The sequence below is a fragment of the Balaenoptera acutorostrata genome, unplaced genomic scaffold, assembly GCF_949987535.1.
Source record: "Balaenoptera acutorostrata unplaced genomic scaffold, mBalAcu1.1 scaffold_597, whole genome shotgun sequence".
In the NCBI taxonomy this organism is placed as follows: Eukaryota; Metazoa; Chordata; class Mammalia; order Artiodactyla; family Balaenopteridae; genus Balaenoptera; species Balaenoptera acutorostrata.
The window spans coordinates 40,196-67,366 of NW_026645980.1; the positions used below are offsets into that span (position 1 = coordinate 40,196).

At 46.4% G+C, this 27,171-nt stretch overlaps 1 protein-coding gene across 1 annotated transcript in view; it reads right to left on the reverse strand.

Moving 5' to 3' along the window:
- The window catches only part of LOC130706724 (NHS-like protein 2), a 177,927-nt gene that overhangs the window by 34,856 nt on the left and 115,900 nt on the right, over positions 1-27,171 (reverse strand). Inside the window, exon 2 of the mRNA XM_057539428.1 lies at positions 18,428-18,496. Coding sequence (XP_057395411.1) covers positions 18,428-18,496 — 69 coding nt within the window. The remainder of the gene's footprint in view (positions 1-18,427; positions 18,497-27,171) is intronic.

Below are 27,171 nucleotides of genomic sequence, written 5' to 3' on the forward strand. Positions count from 1 at the left end.
GACCACCCAAGAACCAGTATTCCCAACCCCACCCCTTCCTCAACAGCCTAGTGGCTGAGAACCCAGCATGCCTCCTGCCCAAATTATGACAACTTGCTTAAGTCACAGAGAACAAAGTCCTCCGATGCTCTTGGAAAATCCAGCCGATCCTTGGCCCACGTATGATGCTGAGGCCCAACCAGGGGCCCAGCTTTACCCCTAATGTCCAGAGAAGGGCCAGACCACCCCTTCTGTCTGGGAGGGGTTAGGCTGAAATTCTGTGTCCCTGCTGGTTCCTGACCTTCAAAGTCCTACCCAGTGGTTGAGGTCATGTTTGGGGCCCAGCCCCAAGTTTCTTTCAAGAGGGACTGCTGTCAGGTGAGATATACCCACTCTAGTGCCAATAATGTCAGCACTTATCATGCCCTCATCAGGTCACCTGAGTGCACTAGAAGCTGGTGCCTGTTTCCCTCTCAAAGGGGCTGGGAGTTGGGTGAGGGAAGGGAGGCGGAGAGACATAGAGAAGGAGTTCAGGTGGGAGGCTCAGCTGCCATGTTGGGTTGCTGGTTCCCCCCAACACCAGCAGTGGCCGATAGTCATTTAACAGATGTTTGCTGAATAAACCCATAAAGAAATGCATGGATGAAATCCTAAAATATAGGAGAAAAGCATTCTTAAGCTCACAGAAATCTCAGGCTCTCTTTGAATCTCTATCACTGGCCCAGTTTGCCTTCCCTACCTCTTTCTTTGCGTTTTCCCCCTTTCAGTTAAGTAGCATTAAGTCCTTTTCTCTGAAGTGTAAACTGAAGTCTTTAAAAACTAAGAGCCTTGCTTGTAGTCATCCACAAAGTGGAAAACAAGCCCGAGAAGAACTTGCATGGCTCCTGGCCACCACGGCCACCACACGTGCAACTCGAGCCGACCGAATGCCATTTGCATCATGGGAGAGGTTATATACCAGCGTGTCATGGACAGACAGACTGATGGCTGGGGCTGGAAATGTTCCCATCTGCCTTCCTCATGGGGTTCCTGGCACCCCTCTGGCCTCAATTCCTCCAGCAGCAGCAGCACACTCAACACTTCACGTTCCCAAACTGCCACTCATCGGGATTTGGGTAGGCAACTCATGAGGGTGCTGGTGGGCCAGCCTGCATGGACCGGGCCTCTGTCTGAGCTTACAGACTCCCGAACATAGAGCCCCTGGTGGAGTCAACCAGAGGGCTGTGGTCAAAGCCCACGCATCTTCTTCCTGCCTCAGTTACGAAGGTTCTTGGAGGTCCTGGGGGGGTCCCCCTCCCACCTCCCACCAGGTCCGTGTCAGACACTCCCGGACCTCAGTGACAGGGCAAAGGTTAAAATGTCCAAACTACATACCTAGTCATTCCAGCAACTTGCCCGGTAGTCCTCCAGATCGTGTGCTTGGGAGCTGGAGGAGGGACAAGATGAGAGGACAAGGCTGCTGGGGAAAGCCCTGGGCTCTGTAACCTCCTGGCCATATGAACTGAATTTCCAGACTAAAGCTGGAGGAGGGACAAGCAAAGGAGAGAAAGGAAAAGAGGCAGGACCAAAGCTAACCCCTTCTTTTTTCCTCCTAAACTCAATCCAGATTTGCCTTCTGAAGGCTGCTTGAAACTGATCCCTGTGGCTCTGACTCGGCCTTTCTTAAAGACATAGTCTCCACTATGGTGGGGGGGGGGGGCGGCGGTGGGAATCTCACCTGGCTCAAATATGTCCCAGGACAAAAGATAGGGGGAAGGCAACACAAGTGCAAAACCCCAAATGCCCCGCACCTCCACTCTTGATCCAGACCCACAGCTGGAGATTCCCTCAGAGCAGCCAACTCAAGACCTCTGCTGGGTGACTCAAGAGACTCTGCTAGAGCCACTGGGCTGGTCTGCTGAAGTCTGCAGGTGGGTGTGGGGAAAAGAGCACTGGAGCAGGAGTCCCACCTCTCACTACTTCCTGTGTCACCATGAGCAAGTCACTCTCCTCCTCTGGGCCATGGTTTCCTTTCGTGACACGTGAAAAGCTACTAGTGGCAGCCCTGCCATGCTCCCAGCTTGCTGCTGTCTCCTGTTACAGCAGAAGGCAGCACCCTTAGGGTCCTGGCGTCTGACTCCCAGCAGTCTGTGCTGTTCCAGCTGCCAGATATTTACAAGGATCAGAGTTGGGACTTTCTGCTGGGTTGGGTGGGGGTGGAATCCGGGTGCGAGCTAGTGAGTGGGTAGACGGGGAGCCATTTTGTGTGTGTGCCAGGGGAGGAGGAGGAGGAACAGCCTGTCTCCCGTGTTCTTTACAAGGTGTTAACAACCTGTCAGGATCTGCCATTCGAGGGCACAGAAAGAGGCTGTGAGCACATTCCCCTTGTCCCCATATTTACCATTTCCTCTGCAGGAAAACCACCTAGGCCATCAGCCTGGCAGGGCCTGGTGGCTCTTTCTTACTGCAGGCGCCAGCTCCCCTTCTTCCCACCTCTTCTCCACCCCTGGGCTTCTGTTCCTTTTCATCCTGTCTGCAGAGCGGGGCACCGTCTCCAAGCTCCCTCCTCCTTTCTCACCCGAAAGAGCAGCACACAGCCTCATTTCCTTTTGAGGCCATGGTTCTCAGCTGTCTCCACATAAGAATCTCCTGAGGAGCTTTGGAAAAAAAGGCTGCTACTCAAGCCTCACCCCTGGAGTCAGATTCCGTTAGTCTAGGGCGCCCTGGGCACCACCGGTGTAAAAGCTCTAGAGGTGATTTTAATGTGCTGTCAGAGGTGCGAGCCATGGGTTTGAGGGTTCCTGCTGCTTAATACATCAGGGAATCAGAGGAAGGGTGACCAGACAACAGGTATGGGGAAAGAGAAAGGGTTGGCATCTCCCAAAGTTCTTCCAGAAGCAGTTCTTCCCTCCACGCATATCACTCTCTCAGGAGAAAATAATGCCAACGGCTCACACCATCATGCCAGACACAGTGTCAAAGGCTTTGTTACCTCACTGAATCCTCATGACCACTGTAGGCGGTATCATTATTATCCTTATTTTGCAGTTGAAGAAACTGAGGCATTGAGAGGTGAAGCAATTGGTCCAAGAGTGGGATTTGAGCTCAGGCATGCAGCTGTCAGCCATTATGCCACGTCCCCCTGGCTGCCAACCATCAAATCTGGTACTGCTCTCAAGACACTCCCCTCCTCCCTGGAAGGGCCTTCATCCCATACCTTAGGTCTGGAGATGCACTGGGGCTGAAAAAATGGTGTCACCTCGTATGCATTCAGCTGTCCTAGGGAGGTCATTTGTATTTGAGGAAACTGCATTTGAGGTCTGGCACTCACCTTCCAGGAAGACAGACAGCTGTAGTGGTTACAAAATAAACTCTGGTCAGACAGACCTGGACGCACAGCCCAGCCTGGCCACTTACTTGATGGTGACTGTACATGAGGCTCTCCTCCTCGCTAGCCCTGGTCTCCTCGTGTGTCAAGTGGGATAATCACACCAAGTTCCTGGGTCACGGGACTGCAATGAAAGTACATGGGCGAAGTGCCTGGCACAGAGGGGTGCCTGGTGTGCACGCTTCCCAACTCTCCAGCCTGCCCTCTATCAGAGGAGCCTTCTAGGGCATGCAGCAAAGCCTTTTGGCAGTCTATGGACCCTTTCTCAGAAAAAAAAATGCCTTTAAATACATTAAATAAACTACTTAGGATTACAAAGGAAACTGATTACTGAAATGCAATTTACTATCTGGTCATATGTGCTTCTTGATGAACAGATTCAGTGTAACAATATCTAGCAGTAGGTCTAATACAAACTTTTGAGGCAGTAATAAGGAGAAATGGTTTCTTGAGATACCTGCAACAACCGTGATGTGATATGAAAAAAAGCTGTGACTCTACCGGTGACTGTCCCAGATGCTGCTAATACCACTGTGGTTTACTGCACTGGAGACAGGTCTGCTCACTCCTCTACTCAATAGCTACGTGATCTGGGCCAACCTACTTAGCCTCTCTGTGCCTGTCTCCTCATCTGTAAAACAGGGTTGCTGTGAGGATGCAATGAGTGGATGAGTACATGTAAAGTGCTTAGATCCAGGCCTAGGACGCAGCAGGTGCTCTTTAAGTGTTAGCTCTTATTGTTATCTACAAATGGGCTTTCATAGATCAGGGTGCAGAGTTCATTAACCCAAACCCCAGGGCAAAGCCCTACCTCCAGCTAAGCTCCCCTACTAGGCAAAGATGACTCCAACACCACGCACAAGGCCGTGCCATTTGTATTCTTCTGGGACCTGGGATCTTTAAATATCCCCTTTAAAACACTGCCAAGGCCAGGTCTTCTGAGGCCAAGAAACAAGCCCCTTTTCAGGGACTGCCTGCCCTTGGGCTTTGCCTCAGGACAGCCTCCAAGGCCTATTCTCGTAGCCCCACTTGCCCTCCAACCCCCCCACCCCCCATCCCCGTACCTCCACTGCCCAAGGCGCTGCAGTTACAGGCTCTGCCATGGCTTCAGGTTTCCCACTTAAGAGTCTAGAATTCGCCTCCAAACCTCTAACAAGCTAAAGGGTAATTTGGAAACCAGAAGCACTCCCTAACTTATTGCAGTCGTCATGGGTTAGGGAGGGGGTCTGTGTAGATCAAAGCCATCCCTTCAGTGTACAGATGTGGCAACTGACACCCAGAAAGAAGCAAAGACTTGCTGAAGGCCACGTGGCAGTTTGCTGGCAGTGCTGGGCCTGTGACCCAAGATTCCTCTTATTCCGTCCTCCTGGATTGGAGCAAAATCTCCATCGTCTTTGACCTCTCCCTTCTTCTTTCTCTCCATCATCTGATCAGTTGACACTTCCTGTCAGTTCCATTTCCTCCTAAATATGGTACTAATCCATTAGCCCCTCTTCATGCCCCAGTACCTGCCCTGGGTCAGGCCCTCTCTCCCTCTACTCCTCACCTGCCTCCCCAACTCTAGTCCACTCTGCTGCTTGAGCCTTCTTACTCTGTGCTTCTCCTCCCGTCGCATGCCACGGATGTCAAGAGCTTGGAGGAAGCTTACGGTTCACGAGCCCAACTCCTCACACACCACCCCACTCCACATCCTGCCATGTCAGAGAGGAAGACGCCGAGGCCACAGGGGAATGGGGCCTGCCAAGGTCTGACAGCAAGCAAGAGGGAGAGCTGGCACCCAAACCCAGGTCAAAGGGTCGTGGAATCTGAGTTCTAGAAAGAATTGACTTTAGTGCTATTCCCATGACATCACCCACCTCTCAGAATTACACCCCAAATCCTATTGTTTCAGGTAACAACTGGAAACATTGTTTTGGTCAGGACCATAATTGCTACTTCCCCTTCTGCGTGCTAATGTAGACAATACTCCATCTCTTTCTTCCACTTCTCCCCAGAGCCCCTAAGGTAGGCCTCCAACATCCACCAGCCCAAATTGCCTCCTGATCTGTCCCAAGCATGGTTAGGCCCTGCCTGTTCACCAACCATTTTCACAAATATTTCTACTGGCCTGGGCTCAAAATCAGTTTGCCAGTCTCACGTTTGTGGACTTCCCTGTTGCCCTGAATCTCCTAGAATATACTAGACTGTGTCTGCCTCTCCTCTGCTGCCCCAGCACCTGGTACCAGGCCTAGCATAGAATGGATATTCAACCTCTGAGAAATGAATGAATGAATGAATGAAGATGCTGATACTGCAAGGGGGAAAGAGAGGAATAAGACACAGACAACCCTGCCCTCCAGGAGCTTAGAGTTTACTTATGGACACAAGATATAGAAAGTGATAGAAATATGTGAATAGAGAACCAGGTTGCCATGTTTGACTTTCCCTGCAGGCCAAGAAGGAGCCTGGGGCACTGCAATGAGGCTGCAATGCAAAAGCAGTTGGGTGTGAGGGCGCAGCAGGGCAGGTCACGGAGGCAGCACCTTGGATCCAAGTGAACATCAAGTTAAGCAGCAGGCTGTAACAGGGCTGGGGGGAGTGGGGAAAACCAGGTAAGGTTTCCAGGAACCAGACACACCGTGGTAGTAAAAGCAAGTTCAGAGTGGAGAAGAAAGATTCTGGAAATATTTTTTCGAGGCCTGGTGTGCAGCTGCAGAGGATTATTGGTAAACTGGAGGGGAGTGGGACCAGAGACAGGAGGAAGCCTGGGGATAGATGAGAAGTGTCTGAATGAGAATAGAAGCAGTGAGAAGGGAAAGACAAAGCCAGGCAAAAATGGCTAAGGAGGGACTTCCCTGGTGGTGCAGTGGTTAAGAATCCACCTGCCAATGCAGGGGACAAGGGTTTGAGCCCTGGTCTGGGAAGGTCCCACATGCCGCGGAGCAACTAAGCCTGTGCTCCACAACTACTGAGCCTGCGCTCTAGAGCCCGCGAGCCACAACTACTGAGCCCACGTGCCACAGCTGCTGAAGCTCACACACCTAGAGCCCGTGTTCCACAACAAGAGAAGCCACCGCAATGAGAAGCCTGCGCACCACAACGAAGAGTAGCCCCTGCCCACCGCAACTGGAGAAAGCCTGCATGCAGCAACAAAGACCCAACGCAGTCAAAAATAAATAAATAAATTTTTTTAAAATGTGAATTTTAAAACAAATAAAAATAAAAATAAAATTTAAAAAATTGGCTAAGGAACCAATTCCATCTGGTGACTGAAGCTGATGCTATCGCCACTGAAATGGGCAACACATTGAGGGGTGGGAGGGGTGCAAGTGTACCTTGAAGTCTTCTCATCCTTAAACTTCATGCATTCACTCATCAAACATTTACTCAACACCCAGGACATAGCTCTTGACTCCGTGTGTGTGTGTGTTCGTGTGTGTGTGTTCGTGTGTGTGTGTTTGTGTGTGTCTACATATTCTAACCTCTAGGGAATGCTGAAGGCCTCTCCTAACCCTTCACCTTCAGGGAGGACAAGGGAAGGCAAAAGAGACTTCTAGATCTTTGCTACTCAAAGTGTGGTCCGTGGACCAGCTGCATCACTATTACTTGGGAACTTGTTAGAAAATGAAGAATTTCAGGTTCCACCCCAGACATTCTGAAATAGAATCTGCACTTTACTTCTTAAACTTTAATATACAAACCATCTCCTAGAGAGCTTGTTGTCTATGCCACTGGCCCATGGATCCCACATTGAATAGAAAGGAACTATGACACAATACGGGGTCAGTGTGCTGGGGATGAAGCTTTTAATGGGAGGGACCAAGGGAAACTGAGTAAGCCAGGGTTATGGATTTATTTGTGGGGCCCCCTTCAGGCAGGTAGGGAAGTAAGTTCCCAAGCAGCCCCTCCCCAGGGCCCCCAGAAAGCTGCTCAGCGCTGTCTCTGGTCTGGATTAAAGGAGGCCTGGTGGCCCCCATGTAATCTAGCCCAACTCTAGCCCACCTCCAGGTAGGGTGAGAAGGCCCCACAGTGGTTCAGGTCCAAAGCCCTGCCTCAGAAAGAAAAGTTCTCTGAACAGTATGGTCTTTGAGGACTTAACATGATGGTCTACACCTGGCTAAAGAATCGGAGTTTTGGGGTCCCAGCCAACATCTCTTCCCATCAGAGACACAACTAATGGAGCGTAAGCGAGAACTGCCTCCAGCTCATGCTTTCACTGGGAACGTAAGGCTCACATGACAGTCATCTGTGACGGTGTGTTGTATGAGCTCAGGTGTGTGTATTATAATGAAGGCATAACAAATCTTCAAGGAACTACATCAGGTAGGTGAAGGATGGGTGGTTTTTATTTTCTTCTGTATACGTTTCTGTTTTGCCCACAATTAACTGTGTTAGTTTAATAATATGAAATTAACAAAGGCTTTATTTCAAAAACCAATTGAATACAAAGAAAAATCGTGGTGATACACAAATAAGTGCTGGTTTTTGTGGCGTAGATAACTCATTGTATGAGGATTCGAGGGAGATTTCCAAGGTTTAAGACAGAGCAAGGGCGGTGCTTTGTGACCACCTCGAGGGGTGAGATAGGGAGGGTGGGAGGGAGGGAGATGCAAGAGGGAAGAGATATGGGAACATATGTATATGTATAACTGATTCACTTTGTTATAAAGCAGAAACTAACACACCATTGTAAAGCAATTCTACGCCAATAAAGATATTAAAAAACAAAACAAAACAAAACAAACAAACAAACAAAAGACAGAGCAAGGGGATGGGAAAGGGGTGCCTAAGATCGCCAAGTCTTTATTCTGAAGATTGGCCCACTCAAAAGTCAAAACCTGAATATCTTGAACTGCAAAGCTGTCCAGGCCCTAACCTGGGTAACTGGATTCATTTTTAGAATCAGAGAATCTCAGAACCCGAAGAATCTGAGAGATTAGAGGGCCAACCCTATCCTTTTTTTTTTTTTTTTCTTATAGGAACGAATTGAGGCACAGATTGGTGAGGACACCGTGGGCTCTGTACCTTGGCACAGGTTCTTCTCTGCCTGTATCGCCCTCCCCTCTGGCCCTGGGTGCCTAGCTAACACCCACTCTTCCTCAAGACTTCGTTCAAACATCACTTACTCTTGTGGGTTAGGTGTTCTCTGTGCTCACAAAATGCTTAATGTATTCCTTTATCATTTATCTGACAAACTACTGAGCACCTACTGTGTGTCATGCACTGTTCTAGGCACCTGGGACGCATCAGTGACCCAAAATTCCCTGCCTTTGTGTGTAGTGATTAAGACGTAGCATTCATTTATTCAGCAAATATTTATGGGTCACCTATGTGTGGGGTCCTGTGTGAGGCATAAGCTGTTTTAAGGTTGGGTTCACAGCTTTGGCCTCCTCCCTTCCCGCCATGGTCAGTGTCTTGTGGACACAATGAATGTTTTCTGAATGAATGAATAATGAAATGGCCGAGGTCACACTCGAGATGGAGCTGGTACTGAAACCCTGGTCCCCTGATAGCTAGAGCTCTTCCCCACCCCACCCCCCGCCCTCTGCTGCGTCAGCCCAAATCTTTGAAACCATCACCTCGGGTGGGAAAGGTCAAGAAAGGACAAGATTAAGGGCTGGGTCACCTAGGCAGATATATTTTGGAAAAGGGGGACCCACCCTATCAGGGACCTTCTCTGGGGAGAGTGGGGAAGTCACCAGCTTCTCACATCCCTGCTCAAAAGCTTGGGGCAAGCAAGAAGAGGCCCTCTCCAGTATGGCCCTGTTGGCATCATCGCTCTGTACAGGGACTGATCTTTTTTTTTTTTTTAACATCTTTATTGGAGTATAATTGTTTTATATTGTTGTGTTAGTTTCTGCTGTGTAACAAAGTGAATCAGCTATACGTATACATATATCCCCATATCCCCTCCCTCTTGCGTCTCCCTCCCACTCTCCCTATCCCACCCCTCTAGGTGGTCACAAAGCACCAAGCTCATCTCCCTGTGCTATGCAGCTGCTTCCCACTAGCTATCTATTCTACATTTGGTAGTGTATATATGTCCACGCCACTCTCTCACTTTGTCCCAGCTTACCCTTCCCCCCCCCGTGTCCTCAAGTCCACTCTCTACGTCTGCGTCTTTATTCCTGTCCTGCCCCTAAGTTCTTCATAACCATTTTTTTTTCTTTTTTAGATTCCATATCTATGTGTTAGCATATGGTATTTGTTTTTCTCTTTCTGACTTACTTCACTCTGTGTGACAGACTCTAGGTCCATCCACCTCACTACAAATAACTCAATTTCGTTTCTTTTTATGGCTGAGTAATATTCCATTGTATATATGTGCCACATCTTCTTTATCCATTCGTCTGTCGATGGACACTTAGGTTGTTTCCATGTCCTGGCTATTGTAAATAGTGCTGCAATGAACACTGGGGTGCATGTGTCTTTTTGAATTATGGTTTTCTCAGGGTATATGCCCAGTAGTGGGATTGCTGGGTCGTATGGTAGTTCTATTTGTAGTTTTTTAAGGAACCTCCATACTGTTCTCCATAGTGGCTGTATCAATTTACATTCCCACCAACAGTGCAAGAGGGTAGGGACTGATCATTTTGAGGTACATTTCACTTCTGTGTTAAAAACAAGCGTTTTCGTTAAAAACAAAGCCACCACTGGGGCTGCAGAGACCTTCCCCCCGCCTCCGGGGCCGGGATCTTTCCCTCTGAGCCAGACGCGGTGCCTGCCTTTGGCAGCTGGAGCGGCTGCACTGCAGCGCCCTCTGCCTGACGCGGGGCGGCTCTGCCGCTCAGCCGGGCGGGGGAGGAAGGCCGGCGGGGGCCGGGCAGCTTTCGAGGAGCCTCATGTTGCGGAGGAGCTGAGGGATCGTGACTCATCCCGCTGGCTGCGCCCGCACAGGCCGCCCCTGCAGGCTCGCCGCCTCTGCCAGCGCCTGGTGACGCACCAAGACGCGTGGAGGTGCTCTGCGCACGAAAAGCAGCCCCGGGCGGTCCCCCAACGGTGGCACCTGCTCCGCCGGCCCGGGCCCCGCCCTTCCTGAACCCCCAACTTGGGGAAGCTTCCGGCCCTGGAAGCCCCACTCACCTCCACTCTCACTGAGTCTTCATCGCTACCCTCGAATAGGGGTTGTTTTGTTACATGGCCTTAACAGAATGGGAAACTGAGGGCGACAGAAACGTGAAGTGAGGGCCAGGGTCATGCAGCAGCTAAGACGCAGAGGAGAGACTAGATGAACCAGTTATCTCTGACCCCAGAGTTCAAGGTGCGCTTTACACAGCATCAAGCTGCATTGTCCTCCTAACCGCCCCCCAACCCCACTTACAGACATACACAGGAAGGGAAGGTTGGGACGCATCATAAGGACTTTGAAAGTCAAGCACTATAGTAAACACTTGCCATTTTGGAAATAAAGGAAAAGCTGTAAATGGCATTTAAGAAGAAAGTCAGGTGGACATTGGGCTTGATTCTGTCAAGATGTTTTATTAGGGAGCAGAGGACGTGATTAGAGCTTTGAGTTCGGAAGATGCACCAGAGGAAAACAGATCAGAGAAGTGGCCCCTGAGGTAGTCCAGTAGTGCTCAGTAGGGCCTAAATCAGAGTCATGAAAGTGGGAAAAAAAGGTACAGATCCAAAAGACATTGGGGTGGGAAAAGGCTTATTGATAGATTGGATTTTCAAAAGTGAGGTTAGTAAACTCCACATAGCACTTTGTACCTCTCCTAAGGTATTTACTGCACTTGATTTTGCCTTCTTTACCAGAGTGATGTTTTGTCGGCCTTGTTAGATGTTAAGATTCAGAGAGTGGTGCTCGTAGCTCAGGCCCCACCCCTGCCTTGGAGAACATGACCTTGTGGGGGAGAATAAAGATGTCTGGGGGCAGTGTCCATCCTGTCAGCTGAATGGAACATAGGTGAGGGCAGAGCTGCTTGCCCAGACAGCATCTGCACATGGCAAAGAACCCCTAAACCAGCCCCTACTTCCTCCTTAGGAAAAGTTTGGAGGGCTCCAGCTAAACTCCAAGGCTGCCTCATACTACTAAATATCCTTCTTGGGCTTACAGTTTGCTGAAACACCTGAGCAGGTAGGTTGAGCTGCTCTAGCAGCCCCACCCAAAGCCAGGCATCAAGATCTGTGCAACTGGCTGTGAGTACCTGCTACCAGATAGCAACACTGAAGGGGCACACCTCTGGGCAGGCAGCATGGCCCTTTTGTGATAGAATACACCATTCTTATACAAGGGTAAACTATCCAGGCATCAGAACACCCACCAAGACAGAAACCCCATGGGACTTGGGAGTGTTTTATGGGAGTGAGCCCAAAGGTAGCCAGATCTGCTTCCAAACCCACACTATGGTCTATCCAGAACATCAGGCCCAATGGGCCCAGATGCCAGCCCAGCCCGTCTTCCAATATATACTGTATATAGATGGACACAGTGAATAAGAGCACCTTGCTGGGAACAGGTGGTTCCCTAGTTCCTCAGGACCCCACCCCATAGACACCAGCATGGAAGAGGGGGCCACTCCTAATTCCTGGTACTTTCCATCCTTCACCATTCATACTTGCCATTATCCTGAGCTCTCCTGGATAAAAAATCATGACCCCACTGTCTCCTAATGTTACCATGTGCTGCTTGTCTCCTTCATCTACTCCCCACTTCCTTCCTTGAAGTCCAACAAAGTATGTTATCAAGCCAGAGTTTGGGGGGGTTGTTTCTTTTTGATCAGGAAAAGGAGTTGCCCCCACTTTGGGAGTACCAATGAACAACAGCCCTAGTGCCCAGAGCCCATGTTTCCAATAGATATTTACCTTTGGAGCCTAAGCGCAGGCTTTCACAAATACACAGAAACAAGTGGTGTGTGTGTGTGTGTGTGTGTGTGTGTGTGTGTGTGTGTTTGTGTAGAAGGGGCTTATGTGTGCTCTTTAGCCCCTAGGCATTTTTCATGTGGGCTCCAATATTCTTCATGAAGGAGGAAAAGTTGTGTGGGGAAAAGGAGAAAACATGTCAATTCTCCCTAAATTAATCTATAAACTAATTGCTGTTCCAATCAAATCTCCATAGGAATTTTTCATAAAACTTGACAAATTGATTTTAACATCCATATGAAAGAGAATATGTACAAGAAGAGCTAAAACAGTTTTGGAGGAAAAAGGACAATGAAGGATGATTCATTATATAAGGTATCAAATCTATAATAATTAATAGGGTGTGGCATTGGCACAGAAATAGACAAGTAAATGAATAAAAGAGAACAGAGAGCTCCCTAGCCAACTCATGTAATAAGATATTAAATAAATAATATGTGTCATTTATAAGTCTGTGGTGAAAGGATGAACTATTCAATAGAACAACTGGTTTTCCATTTGAAAAAAACTAAATTAGATTCCTGCCTCATAGTACATGCCTGCACACAGGCACACAGGCACACAGACACACAGACATTCCAGATAGCTCAAACAACTAAATATGAAAAAATAAAACATACCTATAACCACAACGGGAAGCATGTAGGCATATATATTTGTGACTCTGGTGTAGAGAAATCCTTTTTAAACAACACACATACACAACACAAAAGCCATGAAGGAATGCTTGATAAATTTAAATCTACATAAGAACATTTCTTAGATGAAAGACACCATCAATAAAGTTAAAAGACAAATGATAAACTGGGGAAAATATTATTTGCTATGTATACTATATAAAAATTAATCTCTATATATAATTACCATAAATCAATAAAAAAGGCAGACAACTCAAAAGATATATAGCAAAGTATATGGTCAGTCAATTCAAAAGGAGAGTTACAAATGGCTAATAGACATTTGGGAAAATTCACAACATCTAGTAATCAAGGAAAGGCAAATGAAAAGAACCATCAGATACCATCTTTCACCCATTACACTGGTAACTAAAAGTTTGATTCTGTCAAGTGTTGGCATGGAGCTGAGCAAAACTGATACTCTCATACACTGCTGGGTGGAGGACAGGCATCACAGGTAGGAATTTGGTAATACCTATTAGTATGTAAAATGCACATCCCTATTACCCAGCAACTCTACTTCTTCGCATCTATCCCAAAAAAGCTCTTGCACGTGTACACAAATGTTTATTGAATGGATGCTTATTGAAATATCAGCTGTCAAAATTTAGAAACAACCTGAGTTCATCAAATGGGTAAATAGTTAAATAAACTCTTATAAATGTCATACTCTGCAAAATTGTGTAACATTTTAAAAGAATAAGTTAGGACTTCTGCTTCTGGGAAGATGGAGTAGATAAACTTTTTTCCCCGATTCCCCCACTACAAACTAAGTACAACTGAAACTCTTGAACATTATAAATAAAAGAGACACAAGAAGACTCTGAAAGGTGGGGAGAAGGGACATCAGAGAGACCTCAGGACTCGAGGGATGACACAGTGCTAAGTTCCCTGGATTTGTTTTGCCTCATGTATCTCAGAGTTGGAGCTTAAAAAGCTTGCAACATGGAAACACCAATGGGTGCAGACAAAAAACAAAAACAAAAAAGCCTATCTCTCTAACCAAAGGACCAGAAAAGGCGGTATACCAGCCAGATAGAAAATTTTAGACACTAACTGATCTATTCCAGCCAAACATCACAGGAAAAGAAAAATGTGGCCCCAACCCTCAACCCCACCTGCAAAGAAAGGGTTGAAAACACAGACTTTCACCCTTGCTGAACTAACCAGGTATAACCTCCCTACTGGGGTGATGTTGAAGAAGGCTGAGTGGGGAGCTGGGATGGACCTACTAGACAGAAAATCAGCAAGGATACAGAACTCAACAACACCCTCAACCAACGGTTTCTAATTTAACATTTACAGAACACTCCATTCAACAAAGAAGACTACACATTCTTTTCAAGTGCCCATGGAACAAGCTATGTTACACCATATCCTGTGCCATAAAACAAGCCTTAACAAATTAAAAAAAACAATTGAAATAAAATGAAATGTATTTTGTGACCACAATGGAATCAAACTAGAAATCAATAATAACAGAAAGATAACAGGAAATATCTAAACACTTGAAAACCAAACAGCACACTTCTAAATAATCCATGGGTCAAAGATGAAATCTCAAGAGGAATTTTAAAAAATACATTAAACAGAATAAAAATGAAAATACAACATAGCAAAATTTGTGGGATGCAACTAAAGCAGTGTGTAAAGGGAAATTTATAGAAAAGAGAAAAAGTGTCAAATCAATAATCTATGTTTCCACCTCAAGAAACTAGAAAAAAAAGTGCAAGATAAAGCCAGAAGAAAGGAAATTAAGAGCAGAAATCAATAAAATTGAAAACAGGAAGACAATTAGAGAAAATCAATGAAACAAAGATCAGCAAAACTGACAAACTCCAGTAAGACCTACAGAGAGAGGAAAAAAAAGAGAAAACACAAGTTATTAATATCAGGAATGAAATGAATATCACTACAGACCCTTCAGACATCAAAAGGATAATAAAGGAATAAACACTAAGAACAACTCTATACACTTAGAGAATTTTGATGAAACTGACCAATTCCTTGAAAAACACAAACGCCCAAAACTCACTCAGTAGGAAATAGATGATTTGAATAGCCCTATCACTATTAAGAAAATTGAATTCATAATTTTAAAACTCCCAAAAAAGAAATACCCAGGCCCCATGGTTTCACTGGAGAATTCTACCAAATGTTTAAAGAATTAACACCAATTCTACACAATCTCTTCCAGAAAATAGAAGAGGAGAAAATGCTTCCCAAATAATTTTATGAAGCTAGTATTATCTTGATGCCAAAACCAGATGACAGTCGCACACAAAAACGAAAACTACAGACAAATATCTCTCATGAAAATAGAAGTAAAACTCCTCAAACACAACATTAGTATTTAGAATTCAGTAAGAATTATAGACCATTATCAAGTGGAGTCTATTCCAGAGATTCAAGACAGTTTCAATATCTGAAAATAAATCAATGCAATCCACCATATTAATAGACTAAAGAAGAACAATCACACAATTATATCAATCAATGCAGAAAAAGCACTTAACAAAATCCAACACCCATTATGATAAAAAGAAAAAAAAACCCTCTCAGAAATAGGAAAAGAAAGGAATTTCCTCAACTTGAAAAAGAGCATCTACAAAACACTTACAGCTAACACTAAACTTAATGGTGAAAGATAATGCTTTCCTCCTCAGATTGGGAACAAGGCAAGAATGTCTGCCCTCACCACTCAAATTCAACATAATGCTGGAAGTTCTAGCCAGTACAATCGGGCAAGAAAAGGAAATAAAAGGCATACAGATTGAAAAGGAAGAAATAAAACTGTCCCTATTTGGAAATAATCTGACGGTATATGTAGAAAATCCCAAGGAACTACAAAACAGTTTCTAGAAGTAATACATGAGTTTGGCAAGGTTGCAGGATACAAGATACGCATACAGAAATAAATCATATTTCTACATACCAGCAATGAACAAATGGATGCCAAAATTTAAAAATACAATACCATTTACAGTTTCTCAAAATAAAATGCTTAAGTGTAAATATAACAAGACACGTATAGGACTTGTATGCTCAAAACTACAAAATGCTGATGAAAGAATTCAAAGAGACCTAAATAAATTGAGAAATATACTGTGTTCATGGATTAGAAGACTCAACATAGTAAAGTTGTCAATTCTCCCCAAATTTATATACAGGTTTGGTGCAATTCCTATCAAAATTCCCAAAAAATCAACTTAAAATGTGTCACAAACTAACCTTATTTTGGTAATCATTTTGAAACATATATATGTGCACCAAATCATGTTGTACACCTTAAACTTACACAATATTATATGTCAATTATATTTCAATAAAGCTGAAAAAATGCATCACGAACTTAAATGTAAAATGTAAAACTATAAAATTTTTACAGAAAGGAAAATATTTGAAATCTAGAGCTAGGCATACAGGCTAGATTTTATACATGACAATCAACAATGACATGAACAGATAATTCATTGAAAAGGATATATGGATGGCAAATAAGCACATGAAAAGATGTTCTATCACTTGCTTTTAGGGACATGCAAATTAAAACCACAATAAGATACACTACATACCTATCAGAATGGCTAAAAATTTTTAAAAATGACGGCACCAAATGTTGGAGAAGACGCCAAGAAACTGGATCCCTCATACATTGCTGATGGGAATGTAAAATGGTATGGCTATTCTGGAAAACAGTTTGGCAAGTTACTTTAAAAGCTAAACTTGCAACTACCATATGACCCAGCAATTGCACTCTTGGACATGTATCCCAGAGAAATGAAAACCTCTGTTCACATAAAAACCTGTTACATGATTGTTCATAGCAGCTTTATTTATAAGAGCCAAAAACTGGAAATAATCCATATGTCCTTCAACAGGCGAATGGATAAACTATTTGTGGTACATCCAAGCCATGGAAAACTACTCAGCAATTAAAAGAAACAGACCCTTGATACACACAACAACCTGGATGAATCTCCAGATAATTATATTGACTTAAAACCGAACAATCCCTAAAGGTTACACACTGGATGATTTTATTTACATAACATTATCAAAATGACCTAATTTTAGAAATGGAGAACAGATTAGTGGTTGCCAGGGGGTAAGGAGGAGGTGGGGGGTGGGGAGAAAACTGGGTGTAGCTATGAAAGGGCAACTTGAAGGATCCTTGTGGTGATGAAAATTTTCTGTATCTTGACTGTATCAGTGTTACTATCCTGCTGGTGATATTGTCCTATAGTTTTCCAAGAGGTTGCCATTGAGGAAAACTGGGTGAAGGGTATATGGGATCTATTATTTCTTAAACTGCATGTGAATCTTCAATTACCTCAAAATGAAAAGTTTGATTGAAAAAGAATGAGTTAGATCCATGTGTCCTGACATGGTAAGGTTTCCAAGATACATTGTTAACTGAAAAAAAGCAAGTTACAGATCAGTATATACAGTGTAATACCATTTATTTTTAAATACCCACATACGACCAAACTATGTATACATAGAAAGAGATTGGGAAGAGAGCACTCTTTGCTGATAACAGTGGTTGTTACCTCTGGGGAGCAGACCAGGGGAGGGAAGAGGATTTTAACTGTAGCTGGACTGTTTGATTTTTTTCACAATGAGAATATCTTCATATACCACTTGTATAGTAAAAACATTATCCTGGACACAGCTACAGTATACTAGGAATTCAAACCTGTTTTGCTTGTCCTGATCTGACCTATCCCTGTTTCACCACCACTGTGGCCAGAGGGCCCAGCTCACATCCCCCTGTCCTTGAGCCTCAAGGAAATGCCTCCTGGGCCCACCTTACTTGGAAACAGGCCCATTAGCACTACTATTGAGGTATGGAAGTACCACCTGGAAGGGCCAATGTCCCCATGACTGTGAATCTACCCACTGCTGCTGATTTAAAAACACACAAAGCTCAGCCCATGCTAATCAATGCAACAGCAGTTTCCATAAGGTTCGAGTTGACAAACTGTCATGCAAGTTTCAATGCTGAGGGCACCAAAGGCCTCCCCACCCTCTGACTTGAAATATGGCAGCAGCAGTCGATCCTCTTTGGAGGAAACTGAGAGCAGCAGGCATGAATAGCAATTGAACACCTACCCCCAGCTGTGCCTGGCTGAGAGCAGACTCACCGTAGGGGGGCCTCTGAGAGTGCTTCATTCATTGACCAGATATTTATTGAGCACCTACTGTATACTATTCTAGGCAGTGATAATAGCAGTGAATCAAAGTCCCTGCCCTCATGGAGCTCCCATTCTAGTGGGGGAGCAGATGATAGGCAAGCTAAATAAATTATATGTTATGTGGTATTAAGTGCTATACGAAAACATAGCATGAAAGGATGTAAGGTGTTGGGTGCTGGGGGCTGAAATTTTAGAAATGGTGGCCAGAGAAGGCTTCACTGAGAAGGTAACATTTCAGTGGAGGGCTGGAGGAAGTGAGGGAGCCAGCTACAAAGCTATGCAGAGGTTGTGCACATTTTCCATTTGCCCCTCCAGATCTTGTCCACCCTTTTCCACCCAGCTTCGTGCCTTGGTAGGCTGACCTGTATAGACTGCATCGACAGGTTCCCTCGCCCTCTGACTTCGGGTTAGGTTTGACCAATGGGAGGCACCTGCAAGGAGATCAGAAGGAAAGAGAAAGTGAGATTTTTTTCATCAGCTCTCGCTGTGCAGGTTCATCACGGGTTGGCTGCGTCCCTCCACCAAAGACCACAATTCCTGTCAGGTGGCCTTCTCCATACAACAACCTTTCCCCAGTTTCCATAACCACTCTCTCCCAGGATCCTGACTGACACACTGGGGTAAAGCATTCCAGGCAGAAGGAAAAGCAGGCACAAAGCACGAATGTGCCTGGAAAGCTTAAAGAATGATCAGGAGACGAGTGTGGCTGGGATGAAGGAGGTGACGGAAGGATTTGTAGGAGATAATGTCAGGGAGGTAGGGGGGGTGGCAGATTCTGAGGGCCTCGCAGGCTACCCTAAAGACTTTTAATATGAATGAGATGGGGAACAATTAGAGGATGTTGAGCAAAAGACTGACATAGACTATGTTTTAACAGCATCATTTTAGGAGACTAGTGGCAGGCAAGAGAGGATGATGGCTTGGACTAGGTGGTAGCAATGGAGGTGGTGAGACATGGTCGGATTTGAAATAGACTTTGAAGGTGATGCCGAAAAATCCTGTTCACTAAAATGACCAGAGCAAAAGCCCAAACCCAAGATCAGAGACTTGTCACCTCTTAACACTGCATATCACTGAAAATTCTGTTATTCCACAAGATTTCAGAAGGCCCTGCATGCAGCTCGATAATCCTAATCCATGACTACTTGTGCAGGACACACAACTCTAGGCCAAAGGCCCAGCCCCAAAGGTTCCCAGAGTGTACCTGACTCCAGAACAATTCCATAAAACTATCATCACAGGGCTTCCCTGGTGGCGCAGTGGTTGGGAGTCTGCCTGCCGGTGCAGGGGACACGGGTTCGAGCCCTGGTTTGGGAGGATCCCGCATGCCGCGGAGCGGCTGGGCCCGTGGGCCGCAACTGCTGGGCCTGCGCGTCTGGAGCCTGTGCTCCGCAACGGGAGGGGCCGCGGAAGTGAGAGGCCCGCGCACCGCGATGGAGAGTGGCCCCCGCTTGCCACAACTAGAGAAAGCCCTCGCACAGAAACGAAGACCCAACACAGCCAAAAAAAATAAAAACTATCAAAAAACTATCATCACAGACTTTCTAGCCAACCTACCCCACCCTAAAGCCACAACTCTATGGGGGCTGTGCTGCGTGCCATTTTGCCCCCGATTGGGTCCAGCCTCTGCCTCCACTGGCTCCTCCGTGAGTTGGCCTAACCATGTCACATCAGAATTCTGGGAAACACTGTCCACACCTGCCCTGTTCCTACCTCCTGTCCCTTGCTCACCATCACTCACAGGCTGGCAGCAGACGGATGGCATCCAGCAACCACTGAGCAGATAGGGATGGGTCCCAGAGATAGTCAGAACACAATGTGGGCAACATCTCAAAGGTACCATGATTTTGAAAAGGATTTTAAATTTTGCCTGGCAGCCATCAACCAGATCACTGGCAGATCATTGGGAAGGAAGAGAAAATAGAAAACTCGGCTCCACAGGCTAAAATCCCCCAGCCTGAAGTATCTTCTGGGAAGAAAAGCACCCTGGCATTTTTTGAGTGCACACTGTTGATGCTCAGGACAAGGCCTATTGCTTCATATTCGTGAACACCCAGCAAAGGCACCCAGCTGCAAACTGGAAAACAGCACATGATTCTGAGGACTCATTCCAGAGCCAGGAAAAACTGATGGTATTTTGTTTATGTTCAGAGAAATCAATCCAGAGATCAGCCCCACAGCCAAAGTCAGCAAGACCGGGGAGAAAATTGCTGCCAATCGGAGAGGGGATGAACTGCACTGGAATCCTGGATCCAGGACTTTGAAGCTATGTGCCCTTGGGTAAGATTCTTAACCCTCCAAGGACCTCAATTTTCTAACCTGTGAAATAGAGACGATACCTACCTCACAGAGTTGCATTAAGGATCAAAAGAGCTTGTGTGCGTAAAATGCGTCTGGTGTGGCCTCTGGGATACTAGCTGCTCACTACATGTTGTTTTTTTTCTCGTGTCCCCTTATCTTTGGCAAGAGCCAGGCCAGTGGTATGGTGCAACTATGGAGTTCCAGTGGCCCCTGGTGCCCTTAGGAAGATCTCTCTGAGGAATTCTCTGGCTCTTTTATGCCAATGCTGTTTTTTGCTCTTTACTAAATGGGCATCCTGGGCAGCTGGCATTTGATCCCAGCAGGACGTGATTCCATGCACAGCTGGTCACTGAAGGGCACTAATGCCTATTAATTAACTGTACATTCAGCTGACCTGCCTAGGCAGCTGCTTTCATTTCCAGAGTCCCAAATCTTTTCTTTCTTTCTTTTTTTTTTAAGAAGATGTCTTTTTAAAAAAAATTTATTTATTTATTTATTTATTTTTGGCTGTGTTGGGTCTTCGTTTCTGTGCGAGGGCTTTCTCTAGTTGTGGCAAGTGGGGGCCACTCTTCATCGCGGTGCGCGGGCCTCTCACTATCGCGGCCTCTGTTGTTGCGGAGCACAGGCTCCAGACGCGCAGGCTCAGTAGTTGTGGCTCACGGGCCTAGTTGCTCCGCGGCATGTGGGATCTTCCCAGACCAGGGCTCGAACCCGTGTCCCCTGCATTGGCAGGCAGATTCTCAACCACTGCGCCACCAGGGAAGCCTCCCAAATCTTTTCTTATTCCATTCCAGGTTATTTGAATTCCTATGTATGGAAGCTGTTGATGCAGACCCTGGCTCTCTCCTCTCCTCTTTCATCCTCTCAGCCTCTCCTCTCTTCTCCATTCAGCTCTTTCTGCCCGCCCACAGCTTGGCTCTCCATCTTTTTCCTTCTCTCCCTTAGCTCTTTCACTAACCCTCATCCGAAGACAGTGCTTATGGAGAGAGCAGTTAAAAGTGGCTCAAGTGGATGCATGGTCAGGCTTGGGGGAAACCATTGTACTTTCTCTTTGCCCTGTCCTACCAGCCCATCCCCAAGCCCACTTTCCCGTCCCTTCACACTAGGCTGGGTAATGGGATGACAAAGCAAAACATGGCTGCTGCCCTCAGGGAACTCTCCGTCTAGTGGGAGAGACAGAAGCCCCACAGCTGGAGAGGGAGGTACAGAGATGGGAAAGTGTGCTTGCCTCTGAGGGGTGGGGGAAAGCTTTACAAAAGAGTGGAGGCTTGAACTCAGCCTTGAAGCCTGAATTTATTTTTCCAAATGGAGAGAGGGTCAAAGGGTATCCCAGGGGAGGAGGTGGCATCGATGAAAGAAGGACAGCGTGTGTTTGGCGCTCTGTGCGGCCAGATGGTAAGGTCTAGGAGATGAGCACCAACAATCCTTGAAGGAGAATCTGGAGCCAGCTTGCTGGGCAGCGTGACTGCAGGGGGTTAGGGTGTGAGGCTGGACCTGGTGAATGTTGGGAAGGGACGTGATGAAAGCCAGGTTTTAAGAAGATAATTCTGGAAGGCAGAGAGACCAGAAGAAAAACGGAGGCCAGTTAGGAGGCTGCTGCAATGGTCGTGGCATGAGCAGAGGCCCTGAACTAGGGTGCTGACCTTGGGAATGGAAACGAAGGGGCAGAGGTGCCCCCAGGGCCTACTCCTCTAGCTTCAGCCTCTGTTCTGAACTCATTCTTCATCTTTTCCCCAATACCTTCTCCCTTGATGATCTTAATGGATGCTGGGTCTCAACCCTAACTCCCACTTCAAAGTGGATTTATCCTAAATCTATATCTTGAGGTTGACTTCTAATGTACACCTGGGATCAAATAGTGGCTGTTTTCTGAACATTCTCAAAATACCATCTCATCATCTCATCATGTTCAAAACTGCCATCAGGTTGCCTGCAGCTCAGCCCTAAGCCAGCCCGAGGTAACTGTGGACCTAGGCTACCTTACAGGCTTCTGGGGCCTGACTCAGCCACTGAAGGATTATTTTACACCTTTCTGGGACAAATTTGATTTCCCAGTTCTAAACCACCAATTCCATGTGGATTTGGAGGACTCAACACGTTCATACCTTGGGGATGGCCTTCCTTCCCTCATGTCCTGTCAAGTCCCTCAGCAGTGGCCCTCAGCCAGGGGTGGGTCCTCCCAGCCCCTGGAAGTATTTGGAAATGTGTAGAGGCATTTCTCGCTGTCACAATGACTCCAGGGTGCTAAGTGGGCCAGAAGTCAGGATGTTGAACATCCTGCAATGCACAGGACCATCCCACACTGCAAAGAATCGTCTCACCCCAAGTGCCAATAGTACTCTCACTGAGAAACACTATGACCACAAGCTCAGTTGAGGGCAGGAATTCTGTCTATTTTGTTCTCTACTGTGTTCAGCAGAGTGCACAGCACATGAGGGTGTGCAATGAGTGTTTGTTAAATTAATAAATTGACTCATCCCTTCATATAAGCAACACCTACTGAGCATTGCCCTGGTGCTGGAGATAGAAAAACAAACAAGACTTGGGCACTGCCTTCGTCCCTTAGCCAGCCTTAGCTGGGAAGGGTAAAGATGAACCTGAGATGGAGGCTAGAAGTCAAGAACACGTCACCTTCGAGAATTACCACGGGGTCCCTTCCTAGCGAGCGGAACGTACTGCCAGTTAAATGATGAATTGAAATTCATTCATTCATTCAGTCAGCACTTGAATAGCACGTGAACTTTTCGAAGTACCTTCTCACACATGATCTTGCTGGAGTTGGCCTGGGAGGAGGGGAGGGTTGGGGCGGGGGCTGGAAACAGAGTGGAGGCCTGAGAGGTTCCTGCCCAGCTCGGGCTGGAACAGACAGGCCCAATCAGACAGTCTCCTGGGACTGGGGTGGGGGGGGGTCTGGTGTAAATGGAAATGTGTGCCACATGGCCTGAATTGCAGAGGCCGGCCTCAGGCTCCCACAGCCCCCAAACACTTCCAGATGGATTTATTTATAACTCCCAAAGCAGAGGCAGCACTCCGTTCCTTTTCCTCACTCTCCTCCCCACTCCTGGAGCAAGGCTTGGCCGCCCCTTTCCACTCCGGAAACCAGCAGGAGATGGGAATGTGCTGTACTGCTCAGCCAGAGTTCATGGTCACTGCCTGTCCCCTAGGTGGCAACAGCAGCTCACTGTGTGGGTGCCGGCTAAGCTGGCCATACTCCTGCCCCCCCACCCCCCACCCCCCGCCTCCCGGCCTCTGTGGGCTCTCTGCTAAATGGGTGGTGTGAACCGGGCACGTTCACTCTGCTAAGTTTCTACTCCAGACTTGCCTCCAGTTTGTAAAGCCAGTCACACCCATTTCTTCTCATTCTCTGTCTCTGGTAGATTCTGAGCTCCCTCCCCTCCACCTTCTCCCATAGGATACTGCTTCTCACTGTACAGGCTGCCAGAGGCTTTGGACTCAGATGTTTTCCAAATCAGGAAACTGAAGCTCAGAGAGGTTGAGTGACTTGCCCAAGGTCACACAGCATGTTAACCAGCAGAGCCAGACATCTAAAGCCCTAAGCTCTGTCTCTGATGCTAGTGCCTCCTGGACCTCAAGTTTCCTCATGTGTGAAGTGGAACAAATGCGTGGCAGGTGGTCTGGTTGGAAGTGTGGGCTCTGGAACTGCTGTGTATCGAGTGTGTGCTGGTTCTGTCATTTACTGGCTGGATGACCTTCGATGAGTCATTCTTCCTCTCTGTAACTCAATTTCTTTATCTTTGAAAGATTAAAGAGAGAACGGACTGAAATGGTTTAGCACAGTGTCTGGCCCATAGTAAGCCCACAATAAATAATAACCAATATGATAGCTTATTGCTCAGTTGCATCATTAGAAAGCTCACAGCTCCCATCTCTTAAAATATGGACCAGGCCCCATACAAACATCGCCTCGTGACTCCTCACACTATACAGAAAGAAGCAAACTTGGGTTTGGAGAGATTAATGACTTGCCTAAGGCCACCCTTGTAGGAATAGAGGAGGGGCTTGAACCCGGTTCTAGGTGAGTCCAAGGTTACGGATTCCATGTTTCTTTTAGTCCTATAAACTCCTATAGAGTCTGAAGGATAAAAGCCCCCATATGAATCCTTTTCCCTGCCTCTCCCACCCGACCCCTGCCCTATCTTGCCTCCTTTAGGACTGGCCCGGGAGCTCCTTCTGTCTGAGCATTTCGGTGGCCCTAAGCAGGGCCTGTGAGCACATCAGACCTAGAGGAACCTGGCGCTGAAGCCTTCCCACTTCCCTCCTCTCCTAGCCACAGCTGGAACTGGCGGTGGCTGGAGGGGGCAGGGTGGCAAAGAAGGCAGATGAAGCCTCCAGGGTCAAGCTTCTAGATGCACCCTATCTGTTTCCTGTACAACCTCTTTGCCCTCAAAGTTACTCAGAACCAAAGTCTGGTGAACCCACCTCTCTGCCTCCAAGGGTCCAGACAAATTTTCCTGCAGCTGTTTAGCAACACATGACACCAGATTTCTGCCCCAGCGGGAGTCTACGGTATTCTCACATTCCTTTCTGCTTGCTGCTGCGCAATGAAACATGCATCATTTCTGCATGTTTTCCCATCCCACACCACACATCAGTACCACCAGTGATGTCATGAAGGAACAGCACAATCTCTGTGCACATATGGGCAAGGAAATAAGCAGATGCTTCTCTCAGCTGAACGTGACTCACCAAAGGGGCTCCAAATGCCACGAACAATTAGGTTCAATCTAGCTGTATGTCTCTCAGCTTTTCAGTGAGCTGCCCAGGAAGCTCAGAATTCCTGATAGCCCAAGAATAAGTGCAGAGTTACTTCATAAATGCCCAGCACAGAAAGGACAGTTAATAACTGCTTAATCTCTATCCAAACAAAGTAACTCTCAAAGTTTGTGGACAAACATTACCAGAGAGTCCCAGGGGCAGCTCCTCTCTGCTTCCAGCATTGACGTTTAGGAAAGATTCCTCATCAAGCACAGGCATTGGCCCTTACCCCAGAAACTACCAGATCTCCAGCCCCAGCCCTATTACATAGGCTCTCTGAGCCTCGGTTTCCTCCTCTGTTGTTCTGAGGCATCTAGCATGTCAGGTACATGATACTTTCTCAACAGACAGTACATTTATAAAGCTTTACCTTGTAGTAAACGTAAAGTTTTACACATTCTAGAGTCATCTGGAGGATGATTCAGGAAATTCTTTATTCTCTCAATACTTATTGAGCATCTGCTAGGTACAGAGATGCATGGGAGAAACAAAATAAATTTAAAATAAAGTTTCTTTCCTCCAAGAGACTCTAATACAGCTGGACATTTAGATAAGTGTGGAATATTTCAGAATTTCTGAATACCTTGAGGAGCCAGGCAAGTACTATAAATGAGTGAAGGAGGCTGGAGTAATATAATAATAATAATAATAATAATAATAATAAGGAGTGGTGGGAACTGTGGCGGACTGGAAAGCAAGAGCTCCATCTAACCGGGAAGCCACCACCCCAATCCAGCTAACTACTAACCTGTGAGAATGCAGAGCCAGTATTACTAGACTTCTCTGTTTTTCAAAGAAGCCAGAAATCCAGATTGAATGGAAAGATTACTAATTGTGACTTGTTAACAAATAATTTAGAAAAGAAACAAACCACATGCAGACTAAACCAAACATATCTGTGGGCATTATTCGGCCCACCAGCCACCGGTTTATGACCTGTCCATTACGGTAGATGATACACTGTCAAAATAAGTGTTACTGACAATAAGTTCTGGAGGCGCTCAGAGGAGGACGTGAGTCCCTTGGGCCGGTATAATCTGGAAAACTTTCCTCAAGGTGGTCAGATTCAGACCAGGCCCCAAAGTGTGGGTATGAATCTGATAGGCAGAAGGAAAGGGCACAAGGCTTTTGGCAAGAATAGACGGGGGAACCAAGAAGGCTATACTCAGAGCTCAGAGGTAGTGAAGGGGTGCATCTGGCTGTTATGAAGGCTTCCTGGGGGAACGGCAACCTCTGGCCTTTGGTTGGTCTCAGTGGATGAGGTTTCTTGTGACCAGAATCAGGAATCTCAGAGTGGAGGAAACAAGGGAAGATGGGGAACTACTACTTAGAGGGTCTGATTCTGAAGAGCCAGTCAGAGAGTAATATTAAACACAGACAGACAGATGCCTCATCAGCAGGCATGGGGAAAGGCCATTTTAGTAAGTCCAAGGCCTTTTCTAGAATACAGCAATGTAAAAACCTGTGAGAAGCACAAATATATAATGCAGGATCCTGGCTGGTGACTAGAAACAGGTCCAGAAGGTGGGAATGGATAAACCACAGTACAATGAGACCTACCATGTAGGAAAGGGGGCTCTGGCCCCATACAAACACTGGAGAAAGGAAAAAATGAACAGGAGCTTTGAAAAAGCCAGCAATCCACAAAAATCCCGGAAACTATTTTAAAAACACTTTAGTAAGAGCCAAGGTAAAATATATGTCCAGGATTAAAAGCCCCAGGGATTAGAAACCATTCTCCTACAGGGCTCTCTGGCAGCTGGGATAGTAACTGAAGGAAAGAAGGCACTTTACCCCAAAGTGGAGGGCATGGAGACGTGTGGCATGCAGGTGTCAGGGAGAATAATATCGGCCTTCTATCGGATTATGTAACCACTAAAACAAGAGGCAAGGTGGTTAAGGGTCATAGAAAAAGCACAAGTGTGGCAGGCAAAATTAAGGCCCCCCCAAAGATGTCCGTGTCCTAAATCACCAGAACCTGTGAATATGTTAGGTTAAACAGCAAAGTTTGGAAATAAGGTTTGCAGAT